This window comes from Anopheles cruzii, chromosome 2, assembly GCF_943734635.1.
Source record: "Anopheles cruzii chromosome 2, idAnoCruzAS_RS32_06, whole genome shotgun sequence".
Classification (NCBI taxonomy): Eukaryota; Metazoa; Arthropoda; class Insecta; order Diptera; family Culicidae; genus Anopheles; species Anopheles cruzii.
This window is the reverse complement of record NC_069144.1, coordinates 19,853,579-19,873,801: the sequence shown is the minus strand read 5'-3', so window position 1 is coordinate 19,873,801 and position 20,223 is coordinate 19,853,579. Positions and strand designations below refer to the sequence as shown.

General features: G+C 51.1%; 2 protein-coding genes across 2 annotated transcripts; one reads left to right on the top strand and one right to left on the bottom strand.

The window, feature by feature from the left end:
- The first annotated feature begins 4,963 nt into the window (after window positions 1-4,963).
- LOC128278616 (STE20-like serine/threonine-protein kinase) lies at window positions 4,964-14,464 on the top strand. The gene is made up of 13 exons (XM_053017347.1): window positions 4,964-5,287; window positions 6,350-6,548; window positions 6,637-6,947; window positions 7,022-7,165; window positions 8,123-8,198; window positions 8,267-9,127; window positions 9,293-11,238; window positions 11,302-11,547; window positions 11,739-11,893; window positions 11,966-12,134; window positions 12,210-12,316; window positions 12,388-12,520; window positions 13,242-14,464. The coding sequence occupies exons 1-13, from the start codon at window positions 4,964-4,966 to the stop codon at window positions 14,325-14,327; spliced, it is 5,757 nt and encodes a 1,918-aa protein (XP_052873307.1). The 3' UTR covers window positions 14,328-14,464.
- Window positions 14,465-15,490: 1,026 nt separating this feature from the next.
- On the bottom strand, window positions 15,491-16,651 carry LOC128268180 (antigen 5 like allergen Cul n 1-like). The gene is made up of 2 exons (XM_053005206.1): window positions 16,193-16,651; window positions 15,491-16,126 (listed from the first exon to the last, which is right to left on the bottom strand). The coding sequence occupies exons 1-2, from the start codon at window positions 16,502-16,504 to the stop codon at window positions 15,644-15,646; spliced, it is 795 nt and encodes a 264-aa protein (XP_052861166.1). The 5' UTR covers window positions 16,505-16,651; the 3' UTR covers window positions 15,491-15,643.
- Between the last annotated feature and the right edge of the window lie 3,572 nt (window positions 16,652-20,223).

Here is a 20,223-nt window from a genome sequence, read left to right as displayed (position 1 = left end):
TTGGTCGCTTTTGAATCGGTTCCAAAGAAACAGAACCGCCGAAATAGGCAGAGAAACCCTTAAGCCCGCGCTGTATGCAGAAAATTTGTTGGACCACTACTTTGCTATGCTGGCCTGCAGCCAGCTCAGTCTGCGCATGCTGTCTTCCGACGGACTAGATCTACCATGCGCTGCTGCGCACACCTGTTTACGTGTCTACGGCCAGGCCGTAGCATGGAATCTAGTTTATGTTGGGAGATCTTCGAGAGACCCACAACCGACGGCGAGAGAGTGAGAGAAGCGATCGGATACTTTCGCTCCCGATGAGAGAAGGACATCGGGGGGATTCTGCAGACATGAATGAGCCACGAAGCAGCATTACGGCTGCGAAATGAATGGGGTGTTTGGATCACAAGCCCCCGCCTCGGGGGTGCGCCAATGGCATCCGTGCGCTCGTGGGGTACCTCTCTGAGTGGTAGTGTCCGTGTGTTCGGGCTTCTTGACCAGCACACAGTAGGCTCGTCGTTTGGTCGAGGTCTCCCGGTTCCATTCACCACCAGACGACGCTATTCAACAGACACACGGTAGTGTCGGTGCTTCTAATAACATAGAAAAAGGAACGCAAACAACCCCCTCCGGGGCATAGGCATAAGTTTTATATGTTTACAGTCAAACGTCGTGAGACCCCCCGACGGGTTGATAGCGAGAGGGACGCAGATCGGAATGTGTCGTTCGATTGTTGGAGGTCGTTCGTGGTGGTCTATTGGGTAAAGTAGAAAGTCTTGCCAGTTTCCAGATAAGAACCATCTATGAAAGGGTGTTCACTGATCATTACGGTGAGGTCAGTACGGTTCTAGCGTAAGGTGGTGTGCTGGATCATCATCGTGCTCGCTTCCAAAAATAGCTAAGACATAGGATAACAACGTTTGATGTATGGTTCAACTGCGAATGTTTCGACTCAACACATTTGCTGGTAATAACGTAGAAATTATTTCACACAATCACGGCATAGCATTCACCTCGAGACGTTCCTTTGAAGACCAACCAACACTTCGTTGGCCGACTGGCAAGCAACATACGGTTGACGTTCAGCTGTATAAACACCAAGTGATACGTTTGTACCTCGTCTAACTGCATTTGCCGTCGGCCGTTGCGGACATTTTTCGGTGTACTTTTCCCTGTAACTTTCTTTTACATTTTAGAAACCACCGGGCCCCGGCGATCTACATCCTGTTGTGGTGGTGATCATTTCCGAATACAAATCGGTTTTCAGTTCTGCGCCCCGTTACCGAGTGAAATATTTGTCTATTTTACGCATTACGTAAAGCGGGGGGTAGAGCGCGTGCGTGTCCAGTTTAGTCCGGCCAGGGACGGGGTTCGATTAACCGAGCTACTACCTACCGGGTTCACGGAACCGACCGAACCGAGCAATTAGGCTCTCACTTCCCTCAGCTCACTCTCAAACGGGTCCCCTTTTTTGCCATTTCTAGCGCGTATCTGTCGCCGCCGTTTCGTGATGCTGCCGCTGCTGCTGAGGTTGAGAGTGAACCCCCCGCCGGGTTTAGTGTACATAGTTGGTGGTTTCGTTATAATGGCGTTCCTTTTGCGGCCCACCATCACACCATCCGACGGCGGCTTTTCCCTTTCAAAACGCATTCACTTTCTGAGCCCGGCAAGAAGAAGAAGAGGCGAGAAAAAATGGGTGCAAACTGCCGCCTTACCTACCTACCTATCATCGCGCTACCGTTTCGCGCCTGTTACGCATTATTGGCGCACTGGAATTTAATTTCACAGAAATTAATTCGTTCGGCCTCGGTTTCTCACTCACTCTCTCTCGGTCGCTCTGTGCTTTTCTCGGCCCCTCGCTGATCGCTGGCTGGAAGCGGACATCTAAAGTCTAGTCCGGTGTCCGGGGCGTTACGCACGGAACACTAACGTCTCTCGTGCACCACCTTCCCGCTCTCTGTCCCGACGCACAGCAATTTTCTCCGTTATAATGGTACAATCACCTTGTGGTGCGCGTCGCGACGCTTGACCTAAAACCCCGCGACGGTGGGGGCGAACCCCTTCTAATCACCGATCATCACCTTCCGGTGGTGGTGAGTGGACACTGGGCAATTCTACCTCGGTGCGGCTTCTCGGGGGGCTAGCCGTAAAATTTCCACTCTATAATGGATTAATAAAGGCGCTAAAGCTGTCTATAGTTCGAGTAACTCCGACGATCAACGGAGTTCATACATTCCGCACACTGCTTTTCTGACCAAACAATTGGAAATAAACCATCAAGCCGACAGAGTGGTGCTGACTATCGCCTGACTGACTTCCTACCACGGTGGCTGGTGATGGAGTAGAACTCCAAATACTGCCCGCGGCACTATGACTCACGATGGGCGTTAGGAAATGGCTCCAACCATTGTTGTTATCGCGCCCCGCCAACGAAGCATAATGAGAAGCCCGTGGGACGGGATGCGTTCGTTCGAGACCGACCGAAAGGTTAAGGTGCGTGGTGAAGGTCGACTAAAGATTAAGTTACACAATGCGGAGGAGACGTAGAAGAGTGTGGTCCGCCATGTAAGCTGTCGTAATTAATCGGTCGTTGTGCTGCTGCTGCTGCGGCTAATCTAAATTGGTCATCAAGTGTCTAACCATTATGATAGTGCACGACGCCTCACGCACGAAGGACAGTGTTCCATCGACGTTAAATGGTCAGCAGCAGGAGCACAGTGGAGAGCCCTGGGTTCACTTTCTGTTTCATGGTACCGTGACCAGTGAGTTCAGAGGGCAGATGATGTAATTTCGAACCAACTTCTTTCAGTTGCTCGTATAACTTGTCTTCCGGTTGACTTGCTTCCATCTTTCTGGCGGGGCTCAACGATGATCTTCCGTCCGAACCAACAACATTGTGTAGTTGGAAATATGCGGATCGGATATAGTAGAATATATTGTAAGGAACGCTTAAAAGCATCCACAAAGTACGGTTAAAACGCAGAAGAGCACATCGCCAGTTTATATCTAGTGTTTAGCGGGGAAGGAAATTATAATAAATATAAGCTACAGAAATATGAGAAGAGGAGAGTCGCTATTCTCTCATAGAGTTTTAAAATTTACATGTTTATTATTCAATAAACAACATTTTTCTTAACATTAGTTGTTTATTTATTCGATTGTTTGGCGTATTTTAGTCGATTCTGCGTTCTGTCTCTTGTTGGCACTAGTTATTTTATACATATGATTTTTTAATCTTTACTTCTACGATTGATAAACCAATTTATCCTTTTTATTGATCGATTTGATTGTTTTTGATTGCTTGAGAGAGTTTCGCTCCGAAAACAAAGTCTACACTTTCATATTTGATTATTAGGTGGGCTTTTTATGGTTTCTTTTCCTATTTATTTTTCCCTTCTGTCAAAAACATATTTTACGTGTTTTGTCTGTACTGTCGGCACGCCCGGTAAACATCTCAATTTTCGTGCCAACAAATCTGGGTTACACAGAGCCCACTGGCACGGTTAATTTGTATTACGTTTTTTCTGTATTGTTACCATCCACGAGGCCTGATTCTTTTTGATGTTTTTCTGTTTATTTTCGAATAGTGTTAATTGCGCACCGAACCGGTGACCGGGCACGGCCGGTCGGTAGCGTGCGCGGTTTAGTTACACATTTTTTACATCTCCATACACCATCCCCTTTTTAACGACGTACAGTATGTGCTCTGCTTTGGTAGGCGAAAAATCGATGATCTACTGATTGTTGGGAGCACAAATTCCTGTACCGACTCTTTTCGGCCATACTTTCTCCGAACCCCCCACCCAGATGGAGAGCAATCGCTTAACGCGGCATGAACAAATGTAAACACAAAAAGGTTGCCGCTGTTCGAAAGTAATTCGCGGCCGATGAGTGTGTTTAAGAAAATCGATTAGCTTATTTACATTACCCAATTGCTTTTGGGCCCTTTTGTGTAGCATTTGGTAAACATTCGCGCATCGCCCGGCTATAAATTTGACTAATGCTGTGTTTTGTTTCCTTTTTTCTTTGTAGGCATCATCCTTGAACAATTAGAATCCTCACACAGCCGACCGCAAGTGTGGACGAGACGAGCATTTAATGTACCGCCGCCCACGGAGGATTGCGTCGGGGCCGCCGTTCATGAGAAGATGGAATCCCTGAAAGATGCCTTCGATGAAGCTGCTGTTGGCACGATCTTCTGTGACGAGGAAACTCAGGTTGGTTCGAGGGCAACCATTCCGGACGGAGCTGTAGTGTGCTACGATTGTGTCGCCTGCGGAGAGGATCTACAACTGCATTCAACTGCATTGACCGGCATCGTTCGAGTGATAAGCCATAGTCCTATTGCGTCGACCAATCTATCAGCTCGTCGGCATCGATCGGCGGTTCTGCGGCTTCGTGTCCCAGGAGTTGCCGCCCCGGCCGAAGCTTGGGAGCGATAGTGCCTGACTCCCCTAAAAGTACCTCACGAACAGTATTTTCGACAACTAATCAAGAGTTTGTGATCACACGAGCAGCGCGCGCTTGTGTGTTGGTATTGAAGAACTAAAATAATTACTCGAAAAAAGAGCGTCTCGATCGCTTTATCGTATCGAGATCGGAATTAGGAGTAGCTTTGTAGTAGCTGTGTGATTTAGAAGAGTTTACGGAAAACAAGTGAAGCGCAATAGGTGTTGACACGCGTTAGCCTAGGGTAAAGTGGGCCAGATAAGAAGGACACTGTACTGTACACGGGTGTATGATATCGAGCCAAGATAAGCAGATTCGAGTTCGTCGTTGTGTCGCAGACAGCCTTTAGCTTCGCCACACCATCGTAGTGCGTAATGTGAAGCGTGTCGCGAAGATCACTGTACCCGAGAACGAACGGGCATAGCACCGTCCATTAATCACCCGGCGTAGCCCTCTCAGTGACTTGAGAAAAGCCGACCGGCCGCAGTTTTACTCGTGTCCCCCGTGTACCGTTTGTAACGAGCCGAAAATGTCGTTCCTAAACAATCTGAAAAAGGTGTTCCACCTTGGCAGCGGGGAGGCGAAGAAGAAGCGCATCTTCAACAACATCCGGATGGACACGGATCCGAACGATTTCTGGGAAATGATCGGCGAGCTGGGGGACGGTGCGTTCGGCAAGGTGTACAAGGCGCAGAGCAGAGAAACGAAGCAGCTGGCCGCGGCCAAGATGTGCACGCTCGAGGACGAGGAAAACCTGAGCGATCACATGGTGGAGATTGACATCCTCTCGGAAATCAAGCACCCGAACATCGTCGGACTGTACGAGGCGTTCTCCATCGACGATAAGCTTTGGGTAGGTTCCATTTAATGCCATTTTTGAAACGGTTCAAACCATTCTTTTTAGGAGTAGCCATCAACACATTCTTCGTGTCGGATTCTATTTCAACTATTGACTGTGAAAGGTGTCCACGGAGCGGTTTCTTGAGTTTAGCGAATAGCCAAAAGTCACATGGTGCTAAGCCAGACAGGAATATGGTGGTTGCGGAATGTTATGGGTCGAGTCTGTGGAGAAATGATCACGAAATGATCAGTAGTTTACTTGAATTCGGATTTAGAATATTATCCGAGCATCGAAAATTCCACCATTCAGCGAGTGTCATTTAAAATTTGTTTATGTGTTTGAATACTTCTTTTTTACCCTTAACCATTACTTCAACTTTAAGCAGCTGTTTACTTGCAAACGGTTGCAAGCGCAGAACGCAGCTTAAGCGGGGTTGCCTTGAAACTTCCGCGCCGCCACTTGTGGTGACGGATCGGCCCCGCTGGATTGTTTTACATATTTGCACGTTACTAGCAGTGCCGGCATAAAAAAGCAACACACAAGTCCCCCGACGTGAAAAGAGTGTGCGGCCGAAAAAAAAATGGAAACTGGAAAAATAAAACATTTTGGATGCACTCTCCGCGCTGTGTGCCGTCCGGCGTAGCGGAGCAAGCGTAGTTAGCATCGAATGTGCGTGCACGCGACCGCGCACCGGGCCTGAAGATGATTAAACGCAGGGCCAACATGCTGCCAGAGAGCGCCTGCCCTGGGGATCAGGTTTCTTTTGGCTGAGTTTTTCTTTACTTCGCTCGGCGGAGGAAAAATAAACACCTCGACGTGTGTCGAGGGTTGGCGGTTGGTCGCGGCGGCGGCTCCCCATTCATAAGCATCGGTTTTTCACCACTCTGCTGCTGCTTGGTCCGCTTTCTTGACGTCAGGTTTCTTCGCGCAGCGATCACCAACGGTAACGGTCTAGCAACCTACCCCATCGGCTCCGTGTTGTTGCATCTTTCCGCCCGCCTTATCGTCATCGCAGTAGCAGCCGCCTGAAATTTCATCTTTCTCACCAACAACTTGTCCGCTCCTATTTCACAGATGCTGATAGAATATTGTGATGGCGGTGCCTTAGATAGTATTATGGTGGAGCTCGAGAAACCACTGACCGAGGCGCAGATCGCTTACGTGTGCAAGCACATGTGCGCCGGACTGAACCATTTACACAAAAACAAGGTGATACACCGGGACTTGAAGGCCGGCAACGTGCTGCTCACGATGGACGGTGGCGTCAAGCTAGGTAAGTGCGGGCAGTGTCCCGTTCCCTATCGGAAGTAACATTTAAGGTACACCATTTTAAATTAACACAAACCTCGCCTGTTTTGTAGCTGACTTCGGTGTGTCGGCTAAGAACAAGCACACGATGCAGAAGCACGACACGTTCATCGGCACCCCGTACTGGATGGCACCGGAGCTGGTGCTGTGCGAAACGTTTCGCGACAATCCGTACGACTTTAAGGTCGACATCTGGTCGCTCGGTATAACGCTGATCGAGTTCGCTCAGATGGAGCCACCGAACAGCGAGATGTCACCGATGCGGGTGCTGCTCAAGATACAGAAAAGCGATCCACCGAAGCTGGACCAGCCGTCGAAGTGGTCGAAACACTTTAACGACTTCCTGGCCCGCACCCTGGTGAAGGTATGGCACGAATCGGCCACAGGGAAGTGGGCTGGACTCGACTAAGACTTGTCCCTTCTGCCTGTTGTTCACAGGATCCTCAGCAGAGGCCATCGACGGATGTACTTATAGGGCTACCGTTTATCAGCGGCAACCTGGACTCGAAACCCATCAAAGACCTGCTCCTGGAGTACAAAGCGGACGTCGTTGAAGAGGAGTTGGTGGATGAGGAGGCAGAGGTACGATCCGCCACTTGCTGGCCAACTAGTCTTTGCCTGAAATTCCTTAAACAAGTGTCACACGCTGGTCGATGCTCGCCTCGATGCGCAAGCTTCAATCTGTATTCTAACGTCATATCCTTTACATTTTTTCTCATCTAACTGCGCCGCCGCTCTCTTACACACTAACATCGCTCGCATCCAAACGTGCGCCATCTCGAACGACAAACCGAAACATTTGCTCCACTCTGATCCGATAAAAACTAACTAAATAAAAAACAAATAAGTATAGAAAGCGAAACGGCAAGCGAAACGCAGATCGCTTTATCAGAGGGTTGGTAAGTTTTGTCAGACTAGAGTGTTTTCTCATCGTCGGCAGCCCGATTCCGATACCTTTCGAGCATCGTTGATTGATTCTGTGTGCGTGTGTTGTGTGTTGTTTTTTGTCCTACGTACCGGTGCTGTCAGTAGACGGATCCACCACCGGTCTATGTGCGGATCGGAACGGATCCATAGAGTGTGCAGAGGTTGAGCTTTCTTCGGAAAAGTCACTCTCTTCGCTTCGGTGTTGTAAAACGTTTTCTTTTCTGTAAACGTAAAGTGTCGCGTAGAAAAAGTGAAAATCGGTCCGTAGTGTGCGTAAACGTCTAGTCTGGCAATAGAGTTCCGTAGAGTTCTTATCGGTTTGTCCACCTGTTTCGTTTTTCTAATTGCCCCTCTTTTCGGTTGTCGTATTGTAACTATGCTCATTGGCGGCGCCGAAACGAATCAAAAGTTCGTCCGAACTCTGCCTCGTTTTTGTGTTAAGCCTTACAGTGGCATTAGCTTGACTTTGAGTTCCGAACGTTGCATTACAATGTATTTATTTCCCACTTTCTTAACTTTCCTTTTGGTTTTGTTGTTCGATAGTCGTTTGTTCTTTGGTCAGTTTTATTAATATCGTGTTTTGTGTGTTTGTACTATTATTCTTATGCTCAGGAACCCCGCAACTCTGCCCTTCCGCTCGACTTGGACGATGACTCGTCGTCGCTGCAAAGCCAAGAAACTGATAAACGTAAGTCGCTGTGTTGCCCGTTGTTTATGACGCGAGCAAAATTCATTGACCCCCCTTCTTGCTTGCAGTTCCAGACACACCAACGTCCCTTTCGAAATCGTCCCGGGATTCGAAGGAATCCACTCCTGTTCCCGCTAGCGAAGAGGATCCCTCCAAATCGGCCAAAAGCGGGCTAACACCGGTGGCCGCCCCGGTACCGCCGCAGGATCTCCAGCCAGCAACAGCCGCCGCCACGGTCCCGGGAGTTGTTTTTAAGAAGCCCCAATCACCCGACGATGAGCTGCCGCCACCACCACGACAGTTCTCTAATCGTAGCAGCAACTCACCGCCACAAGCGGTAAACATCCCCACGCCGGTGCTGCCCGTTGCAAACAGCACGACGAACGACGAGCAGCAAGCACCGGTGGATGAGTCGGTCACTACCGTGCCCAGCGGCAGTGCTGGCGAGCGGAAGTCTTCGGTCGGCGCCGGAGGAGTCAGTGGTGGCGTCCGGAAAGGTCCCGCTCCTCCACCGCCACACACACCTACATCACCAACGGCGAAGCATCAACCGGTGGCGGCGGCATCAACCCAACCAGCACCACCGCCAACGGTATTGCCGGTAGCACTAGGTGGTGTCGGGGGTGCTTCCTCAGACATTCCTAAGGGAATGGCAGGAGGGACGCCTCTTACGCCACCGGAAACACCACAAACGCCACCGCCGGAAAGTGAAGCTTCCGGCGGTAGAGGCAAGGATCGCCCCGATGCGTCCGCCAACTTGATTTCATCGGTGGTACCAGCATCGGTGTCGCGTGTAGACGAGCACTCGAAGTCGTCACCGCCACGCAAGGAGCACGCTCCGCCAACACCACCTGCCAAGGACGGTACCAAACCGTCACCTTCGTCACCGATGGCGAAGCACCCTCATCCTACGAACGTTGCCATTCCACGTGCGATTCCACCACCATCGTCGTCGTCGCCGCCGCTGCCGCCACCGCCGCCGTCGTCGTCTTCATCGTCACCGCTGCTGGTGGACGAGGAAGAAGCGGCACTCAAAGCAATGGCCGCAGCGGGACGGCACACCCCGCAACATCATCATGCGCGTCCCGGTGCAGTGATGAATTCTTCCTCGACCACGTCCATCACGATCAACGATGCGACCGTGCTGGCCGATCCGTCGAACAGTCTGGCTAGTAACGTGGCGCAGGTAACGGTCGTCACCAGCCACCCGCCCGTCATTATCGACAACTCGATACCGGGAGCAATCGCCGTGACCTCTTCGCCCTCGGGTACCTCTTCGTCGGCTTCGTCGACCAAATCGTTCGGATCGTCGCAACGCCGATCGGCCGCAGCGCAACGGCGAGCGGGCGATGAGGTTGTGATTGTATCGAACGAGCTGAACAAAACGCACGTCAACGAGTCGTCCACCGACGACGACTTCCAGTCGCTCGACAGTCTCGAGAATACGGTCGCTTCGCCCCGCTACCGCAAGCAGCAACCGATACCGGCCGGGAGTACCCCTTCGGCTGCGATTGCACGGAAGCTGGACGAAAGCGAAGTGCTGATCGTAAGCCCCGGCTATGTGGAGGAAACGGTGGCCCGGGCAATGGAGGTGGCGCGCCGAAGGGGCGAAGAAGAGGGCGATGAAGAGGACGAAGTATTCAACGGAAGCAGTAGCGGTATTCTCAATAGCAGCAGCAGTAGCAACAATAGCAATAGCAAGTTGCTCCTGCTGGACACTAGTCATGTTTCGGTCGTAACGGTGGGTGAGGAGGAGGTGAAGGTGAAGGACTCTTCCTCTCAGCCGCACCATCCGCAGTTGCTCAACAACCATCTGCACCAGCAGCAGCAACAGCAGCAACAGCAGCATAATTACAATGATTCTACCAGTGACCTGTCAAATGTAAGCTGTGGTCCAAGTGAATCGAGCGACGATGTAAAGGTTGACATCGTCCTGGGCCATCCTGCTTCCACCGGTCGCCAGCAGCAGCAGCAGCAGCACCTTCAGCAACGATCTCCCTCGGGATCGTCGATTTCTTTGCCCAGTCAAACGGGCAAGATGGCGGCCGGTGCGGGTATCGTGAATGGAAATCGTTTCAACGGTGCCGCCGGAGAGTTCCATCAAAGCCGCGAGGATGTCAGCATCATAGTGAATAAGCGTAAGATAGAAAAGCAACGGATTTCCCCGGACAGCAGTGTGGGATCGTTCGATGGTGCCGGTGGGTCGGTTCGCTCCGCCAGTACCCCCATTCACGGGACGGTGGTTGGTGGGGCAGCGGGTGCGCATCATCAGCGCACCGGAAGTGGCACCACTTCGAAGCAGCAGCTGCAGCACGATCGGAGCGATGCGGAAAGTATCGCGACCACCACTAGTCACGATAGTCGCGAGCAGGGTGCCGCAGAGTTGCTCGAGGAAGAGGTCACACTACGACGGAAGCAACTGCCGCCGGCTGCTGGTGAGCCGGACGATGATAAACTGGCCCCACTGCCGTCGGGTCTTACCGCAGGATCGCCGAACACGGCCGCTCAAGCGGGCGTGACAAGCGCTGCAACCACCACCACCGGTGGTGCTGGCGGTGGTGCTGGCGCCGGAAGCGGCGGTGGCGCAGTGAGGCAGAAGGCAAACCGAACCATCACCAAGGAGGAGTTGCATCTGCAAAATTTGAAGAAGAAAACGCGCAAACGGACGCGCAAGTTTGAAATCGACGGCGTGCAGGTGACGACGACGACGAGCAAGGTGATCTACAGCGATGAGGACAGCAACAAGCTGTACGACGACCACCTGTTCCGGAAGCAGGAGTTGCGCGAGCTGAAGATGCTGCAGAAGCAAGAAAAGAAGCAGTTCTACGATCTGCAAGCGAAGGAAGCGAACGCCAAAGAGCAGCAGGAGAAAAAGTTCGAACAGGAGCGGGTACAGCTGGAGCGCACGTTCGAGGCGGACATGGACGTGCTCGCCCGGCACCACCGGCAGACGGTGGAGAAGTTCGAGCAGCAGCAGGAAGCGGAACTTCGCAACACGTCCAAGAAAATCCGGGCCGAGCAGGAGCGCGAGCTTAAGTTGGTAAGTTACCGAAGCGAATGAGAAAGGCAGACCGAGAGACAGAACCTACTGTTACTTTTGCAGTTCCGGGACGGTTTGAAGCAAGAGATACGACTGCTCAAGCAGGAAGTGGATCTGTTGCCGAAGGAGAAACGAAAAGACGAGTTCCGCAACCGCAAAACACAGATGGAGTTCGAGCACGAGGAGCGCGAGAAGTCGTTTCTGTCGCGGCTGTCCGAGACTCATGAAATGGCGTTGCGCCGGATCAGCGAAATCTACCGGGAGAAGCTTTCGTCCACCGACAAGGGCCATCTGCAGCAAAAGCAAACGGTATGTTGCTTGGTGGACAGGCACTGCATTTTGAAGATTTATGGGTGCGATGAGCTGCCTTCTCGTCAAGAATAGTGCTTATTTTGTTGTTATATGAGAATCTATAGTTCAACCGTTTCTTCTATCCGTGTTTTTATTTCAATCTAAATGCACTTGATTTAACGTCTGCATTACTGATTGCGATTGTTTAGGCGATGAGGACGCGCGAAGCAATGCTGTGGGAGCTAGAGGAAAAGCACATTCACGATAAACATCAGCTAGCGAAACGGCACGTGAAAGACATCTGCTTCATGCAGCGCCATCAGATGATAATCCGACACGAGAAGGAACTGGACCAGATCAAGCGGTACGACCGTGTGTTAGGAAGCTTTCTGGCATTGGTGTATCTAATCTTTGTGCGAATCCACCCAATTTACAGCATGATTACGCGTAAGGAGGAGGAACTGGTAAAGAGACAAACGATCGAGAGGCGAGCCCTGCCAAAGAGAATACGCGCCGAGCGGAAGGCACGCGACATGATGTTCCGCGAATCGTTGCGCATATCGATGACCACCGATCCGGAGGTGGAGCGTGACAAGCTGAAAAAGGTGCGAAGCTCTATCATTTTGTCTCGATCTGTTCGAGTGTGTTTAATGTAATGTTCGTTTTCGTCCGTTCGACAGTTTCAAGAACAGGAGAAGAAACGGTACACCCAAGAGCAGTTGCGCTTCGAAACTAAGCACAGCAAACAGCTGGAAGAGCTACGAGCTACCTCCGAGGGTTCAATCAGGTACGAGCGAAGCGAAACTCTGCATCCTTATATAATGCTCAATATGAACCATTTTCCTTTCCTAACCGTAGAGAGTTGGAGCAGCTTCAGAATGAGAAACGAAAGCAGCTACTGGAGCACGAAACGGCCAAACTGCGCGAGTGCGATGAAGCGCTACAGAAAGACCTGCGCGAGTGGAAGGGACAGCTCATGCCCCGGAAACAGGTGAGTGGAATATCATGAAAATGAACTGGTTTAGGAACCCCAACCAGGGGCACAAATAATAATATGACTGAGCCACTTTGGTTGAAAGCCGACGTTGGCCAATGTTGGTCGATGTTTATGTCGTGCAGATATTTTTAAAATGATATACATATCCGTAAGTAAAAGTAACATTGAACACAAATGGACCGCAAAGTCTATTATGGCAGCGTGTCAATGTACTGTTGAACTGTATCTATAAAACAACATCTTATGAATGGCGATCGGTGAGTGAAAACTAGTAAAATCCTGCACATCCATTTTGAAAATCTTCGTCGGCACACTCTCCGAAAATTTGTCCTCAGGAAGCCCTCACAGTGAAGTACTAAGTTGAGTGAATCGATCGCTGCGCATTCGAATGGCTGTGTTGCGCGAAGAGTGTGTAGTTGCGTGGTCGTAGATCAGAATAACCCAAAATAGCATCTAAAACTAACTTCCAGTAACAAATAATTGGCTTTTAACCGATGTTAACCATTCCGTACTGCCTGCGGCGATTGTACAGTTGCAACACACTAACTAATCGTAATCGAACCAATTTTCTTTTGCTTTTTCTATTTTATCCATTTCCCACTAACAATATCCCAACATCCCAAAATAAAATGCATCTTTCTCTTCTGCCCGTGTCCAATTCGTGTGATGCATTCCCCCCTGGGACCGTGACCACACGGGGCACGGCGCTGGGTAGGCCGTCGAGCGCGAGCTGAACCGAATGGTGGACGAGTACGAGGCGGCCTGGGGCGGCCCGGTGGATCGGCGCGAATTCGACGGTGACTTTATCGTGCCGCCCGAGCTCCGCAATCGCGCCAACTCGCTCAACACCCGGTCCCTGCGGCTGCTCAACATTACCCGGTCCCGTACGTTCCTAACGCTTCCCAACGTGCCCAACGGTAGTAGTCGCAGCACCATACACGGCTCGGTGCCGGATCTGAGCCGCTCCGTACCGAACACGCCCAACTCGGGCCACAAGCTTTCGCTGGCCTCGTCCTACGACTCGGTGCTGGAGGAGAACGAAAGCGAAAACCATCCCCCCGGTGGGGCTGGCGGCAGTGGTGGTGGTCCTGTTGGTGGTGGTCCTGTTGGTGGTGGTGTCATGCATGGTGCTCACGGCAGCTACCAATACGCGGTCAAGTACGTGCACACCAACGACGACGGTGTTGGCGGTGGTGTTCATTTGCGGCGCAAGTCGGAAGACATACTGTCGTCCGGCAAGCGTACTCGAATTCCGATCAAAAGTTTTCTTCATTCGACTGCCGGAAGTAGTAGCTCGGCAGCGTCCACGTACGGGCTTGCGGCGGGGCCACAGGCGCGCAGTGGTGGCCCATCCTCTAACTACAGCGCGTCGCAAAGCCGACTTACGGAGCCGAAGGATCGTGGTATGGTTTCGATTCGCCTGAACTCGACGGCGGCCTCGACCTCGTCGACGCCACCATCGCGGAAACCGATTAACATTTTCGACGGCATGACGAACCGCTCGAACATCCCGCAGTACCTTACTGGATCGGGCATGGTCACGACGACGATGCCCCGCAGTAGCGTGGGTTGGGGCCCGAGTCGGCTGGGGGAGAACTCGTTCACCGCGTCCGATGCGAACCTCAATCACCGGTTGACCACGTTCAGTTCGGCCCGCGGAGGTCTTCCGTTGCCGGCGGCAGCGGTGCCCACTGGGGGTACCATGCCCGGGCGCAAATCCGGCCCGCCCGGGGGTTTGAAGCTGTCTCCCTCGACACCGGTACTGCTGGCACCGAGCAAGGATGATGATACGAACGTTTAAACGAGGCCACCAGTGGAGCATCCATCCCCATTGTCCTTTTTCTCGCTTTCTCTATTCCCGTCTTGCTCCTTATTCCTTTACGCCAAACAAGCAACGCTTCATCGATCGATGGACATCCGATGGCCGATGGTGGTGCTACCATAACCCAACAGAAACTCAAGCCTAATGATGACGCCTACTAACACCGCGACCCAACACCGTACGTTACTAACACTGTGAATACTAAAACGTACTGGCCAAAGAGAGGGCAAACGTGTGACGCAACGCATGCATGCGAGGGAGCGAGGGACGACGACGACGACACTGCGGACGACACTGCAGTACCTCTTTCGTGTGTGTCCACTATCAATTGCGCGCCAACACTACTCTAAGCAACATCCTCTGGGACCTCTTCGGAGACATCGCCCCACGGCTGTCTCTCTTTCGAACGCGCGCACCGCATGGGGGCTCTGCTAGTCTCGTCCCGTTTTCTGTAACGCTTGAAGGTTGGTTCTGCACTCTCTACTCTCTATGTGTCCTCCTTTTTGTTTTGTGTTTTAACGGCGCTGCCAGATGAACCGTTCCAATTGGGAGGGTGCCTCTTCCGTTCCGTTTGATGTCTAGTGCTCATCTGTGTCCCATTGAGTTTGGTTTGTCCCATTCGTTTGGTATCTAATTTTTTGTGCTATGTTCCGTGGTTATTGTTTTCATTTCTGCCCCACCATTTCTGTGTTACTCGTTACTGTGTTTAACTTTTGTTACATTTGTGTTTAGGAACATTTCGCATTCCGGGTAGCCATGTTTAACTGTCCATCGTAAACCTAACCAATTGATGACACCCATTCGAAAGCATATCACGTGTCGCTAATGGCGGTGTGGATTGCGCCAGGAATCATGTCGGTGATGTCGCAGCGGAATGAGGAGAAAACCTGTTGCAGCAGTAGCAGACGTTCTAAGTTCCAGCAGAATTCACGTGACATGCGCAGTGGCGACACATGCTTTATGGAACAAGTACTTTTCAAACCGACCGAAGCGCCGAGGCACGTTCTGTTACCGAGAAGGAACCAACGGATGATTCAGCGCCGTGAAGAGACAATTACGCAGTACGCGTGCGTTACCGTTAGGTGCGCAGATGTTTCCGATTAAACAAAGTACATCTCCTAGGGAAACTAATTTTTCTTCGGTTTATTCGAGCCACATTGACTGACCCACGGTCTCCTAGTACGACGTTAATGTGTTAGTGAAGCTAGAGTGGCGCCCCGATAGCCACTTGGCAAGCGCGGCGCAACGGTGAAGTGGTTTGGAGGATGGATTAGTGTGGTCACCCCGGGCCACTACTATTGCTTTCGACACAAGCATTTGTAGGCAGCGGCAGCGGAGCAACCGTACTTACACTTGCTGCACCGTTTGCCCTTCCGGTAGACGGGCCTCTCGTACAGGTTACCTTCGGAGTAGTTGCACACGAGATAGTACTGCGTCACGGTCACTCCCTGCCTTGTGCCAGCGAAGCGTACCATAGCGCAGCCGACGGATTGCGTGTCGGCGTGTATCATCTGCGTGAAGTGGCCGATACCGGCTTGGATCGAGTGTTGTGTGTACCGATTGAGTAGCTTCTGGTGGCCGTTCTCGTACTCCTGGTACCAGTGCCGCTGGAAACTGTCGATGGCCTGCGTCACGCTCACGTTGACCCCGTGGAACCAGTTGATGGCCAGGTTTTGTCCAACCGCACGCAACTTACGCGTATTTCGGCACTCGTCGTGAGCGAATGTGCACGTCCGGGCGTTGTACTCGGCCATGCGCGCCAACTTGGGGCTCCATTCCTAACGGCGATCGTAGAACGGCGGTTCAGAGTTCCCCTTCGGATTAGGCGTCCGGCTGCAACTTACCAACTGCTCCATCGAGCTAGCTTCGGCGTAGCGTCGGAAGTAACCGCACGCCACATTGTTCCGCAGTCGGTTGTGAAACTCCAGTACCTGCTCCCGGTAGCGCTCGGTCATCTTGATCAGCTTCGGCTGGTGACACACGGTAGAAAAATTGCGCCCATTGCAGACAACATGGCGCGCCCCGTCCACCTGACAGAGGTCCTTCGAGGCGGCACAATAATCGAACGCCGCACCAACCGTCCACAGGTGGTGGTGGTGGTTAACGATGGCAAACCACACCAGGAAACGGCTCCATCGGCTGTAAACCCTGAACATGTTTCTGACTGGTTCCTGCTCTGTGCTCTCTAGACTTCCCGAAACATCGCCCGAACTCGCCGGAGAACGGTTCTATACTGAGACAAACAGACGCCACAGTGCTGCTCGAGACGCTGCGCTGATCCGTTATTGTGCGCGCTGACATTCCGTCCCATTCAGCTGTCCGACATACTCAGAGCACGTTCAGGAGACCACTCAACCTTAGTGCGCTGAAGGCGTGAAGGCCTCGAAGCGCGGGCGCGCGGATTGATTAGTGGCTGTAGATAGCACCGATATCCGGTGGGTGACGCGATCTCACGGCGTGTGTCCTCCTCACGACTCGTGCCTTTGAAGGATAGTTTGTTCGATCGATCGCTGGTTGGATAGCTGATTGGATGGCGAGCTGGGTGGCCAACAGAATGGGCCACACTTAGCATTCAAGAACATTCGCGCGCCGCCACTAATGATGGACACGTGAGAGAGACTCCAAGCAATCTCTGTCGGTTGCGCCGGCCATCGAAAGCGAGAACTGAGCGGGCAAGGACATTTTTCGTCTCCTCGCAACGGGCGTTAAATGCACTTGTTGGTGCGGTGCGTTCGGCCTGATGATTGATGCGCTTGCAGTTTTAATTTATGCATGCGCAACACCCCGCCGCTGCATACAATTATCATTCATCTTTCTGACGCACCGAACCTGCCGCGGCGCTACTGGAACGTGTTGGCGATCGGTCGCGCGTGATTTATTTTTTTTAGGTGACACATCGCCTAGATGTTCTCGGTAGGAAGTCTTGGCCACATCGTTGGGTCCACGATACAGGGGTCTGAACTTATTGAGTTAAAAGTTTGAGTAAAGCTTTTCTGTGACTTACTTCCTGGTGGTGGTTTATCACTCCGTTACGGTTTATAGTAGTGATTTGTTTTAGTTCCGTTATTTTGCTATTTATTTAGTTTTTTTGCCACGTAGTGTGTTTTCGGTTCGGTGTGCAATTCTCTTTCGTTACATTTGTCTTTTCATCTGTTTTAATCAGTTCGAGGGTGAGTCGGTGGTGGATCGTTCTTCATGTTTTTTCTTTTCCACCGCAGTGAAACCCGAAACCACACCGAGGCCAAGACGATAATGGATGATTGTTCTGTTCTTTTTCCAATCGATACGCAGCGCCTGGAAGAAGCGTTCGCCCAGCAGCTGGAAGAGATGGAACAACTGTACGGCAACAGTCTGGTACCGATGCCGCCGCAGTCCCCGCAGGCGCACGACCACCTGCATCTGCACCCGGTGGGCTCGACCCGGAGCAGCATTTCTTCGTATTCCGATGGATTGGGCGCCTGACACAGGCCGGCGGGCTTCAGGGCTCGGTACAACAGTATCAGCGGCAGCGGTACCGGTGCTGGTGGTGGCACCAGCAGCAGTGGGAGCACGAACCGGAACAGCAGCGGCTAGTAGTGTGGTCGATCGAGGAGGGCGACTGCCTTTTGCATCTGTGCTGAGTAGCCACGCAGAGCGCAGCCCGCCCTCCAAGAGCAGCCCTGGCAGAGTCTGCCGAAGAACACCCATTACCCTTCCCCGGAAGTCCGCCGAAATCAGCATCAGCAGCCGAGCGATCGAGGATTTTGTTGAGACTGTCATTTCTGTTTCTTTTAGGGGGCTAGCACCTTAAGTAAATTGTATAGACAACTGAATAGGGACACTAGATGCTATAAGTTAATCAGTTAGCAGCGCCGTAGGTAAGCAGGACGTGTAGAGAGCGAAGGAGAGAGAGCTGTTCGGACATGCATGCGTGGCAAAAATAAACCTGCGCGCGCGCGCCACTAATCGATGCACTCGCACGGGGAAGGAACGCTTCAACCCAAGGGTCATTGCGATCTGTTGGACGTTTAAAGCGTTTACCTTTAAAATGTACAGCAGTGAAATTGTATATTAAAATATTGTTGTGCCCGTGTCGATGACCAGCACCGAACCATATCGGTTGATTTCGATTCGATTGGGTAGACTAATTTAATCCTCCTGTTCATCCTCTGCAGTGTGAGGCAGTTGGTAACCATTTTAAATTGAATATTACAATTATTTCTTTTTTCGTTAATCCGGCGCTCTTGGTGCTGCTATTGTTTTCGGCTGGAGTGTACGAAAGGACACGGATACGTATTGCTAAGACCCAAATAACACCATAAACAAATCAGTCGACTCCAGTATGTGACCAGTAGGTGGCCACCTGTTAGAACAGTCCCATTGTCACACTAACTGTTTCGTCGTTATCGACGGCGTGTCGTAGACTGTCGGGCCGTTTGCCAAAATGCTTCAGTGGTGTTCTTTTGTCTTTATCTATTCGTCAACGCAGTCGTTACTCCGACGCTTAGACTATCGATTTCTTCCAGTACGTATTAAGAGCGTGTGGGTGGCCGCGTCCGATCCGGCGAAAGTGTATGATAACCGAAAATCGGGCACTCCCTTGTTTCCTCGCGGAGGAACGCTGAACAAGAAGCTGAACATTTATTGTAAAGAATCGTTACACACAAAGCGTATGGTTTTATCAAGTATTTAGGTGAATGAAGAAACAAAATGCCAATCACTTTAGGTTGTTTACTAGGCTGTAAGACGCGCTCTGTACGTGTAAGAAGCGAATACGTAAATAGTAGGAGAGGTATTTAATCGTGTAATCTTAGCTCCAGGTCGGTTTGTTCTTGTTTGGTTTTACAGTTTACCACGTTCCTGATCACCTTTCCTAGGCCTAGGACACCACCAGACGAAGGATACCGTTTTCATCACTTGGTTCTTTGGTTTCAGTCCGTGCTTGCTGTGTTTCCAGCGAATGTGCAAGCTAAACCTATACGACCGATCGATGACGCGCGCGTGGCCAAATGTTTCGTACTTGAGCTTCCTTTGCCTCTTAATCGATTAGTTTTGGTGCTTGATGGAAAAGAGCGCCGCCATCATAGCAAAACCGTCGAATCGTTCGCATTTTGAAAACGGCAGCTTAAAAATGCAACAATCATCCGAGACCGCGCATCAAACCTACCCATCCGCATGCACTTGGGCATACGGGTGGAATTCCGGGCGACGGATCGGTGCAGTTTAGAAACAGATAGATGGTATTTGTGATTGTATTACCGCAAATGTGAGAATGGGAGGTTAGACGAGAGAAATTTATTAGATAGTTTAAGGTTTAAGTAATTCAAGAAATAAATGGTCCTGCGTCGTTCGTTCGATCGAGTGAGCAGCAAGTTGTAAAGGATGGAATCGACGTGGAAGAGTATTCCAAGGAACGAAGAGTAAAAGCTGTAACGTAGCGCGTAGATAATGTTGAAGAAATATAATAAAAAATCTTATTTTTACGCAACGTTTGTTTCGTTTTGCTTGATAAATAGCATTCATTTGAATTTTATTTTCTGTGTGTATGGTTGGCAGCCAGCGCCATGCAGTTGTGCCCAGGATGGCGGAGGCAGTTGCTTACTTCCTTAATTGCTCTCTATCTTTGCTACGTACATTCGGTACTCGAACTCATCCGAATCTGGTCTGTGGTACGAAGAACAGAACAGGTTTTTGGGCAATGAAATGGTTGGGAGGTAACTTCATGATGTTTTAATCGCTTCATGGTTTTGATGCAGCTGTCCCCCAGGACGTTTTTCATTGTCCGGAACAATTTTTAAAGCATGACCGCAGCACGATTAGGACATGTGGAAACAAGTACAATTTAAAGAAAAGATATGCATGATGCATTTGGAAGGGTTGTGTTAGATGAAACAGT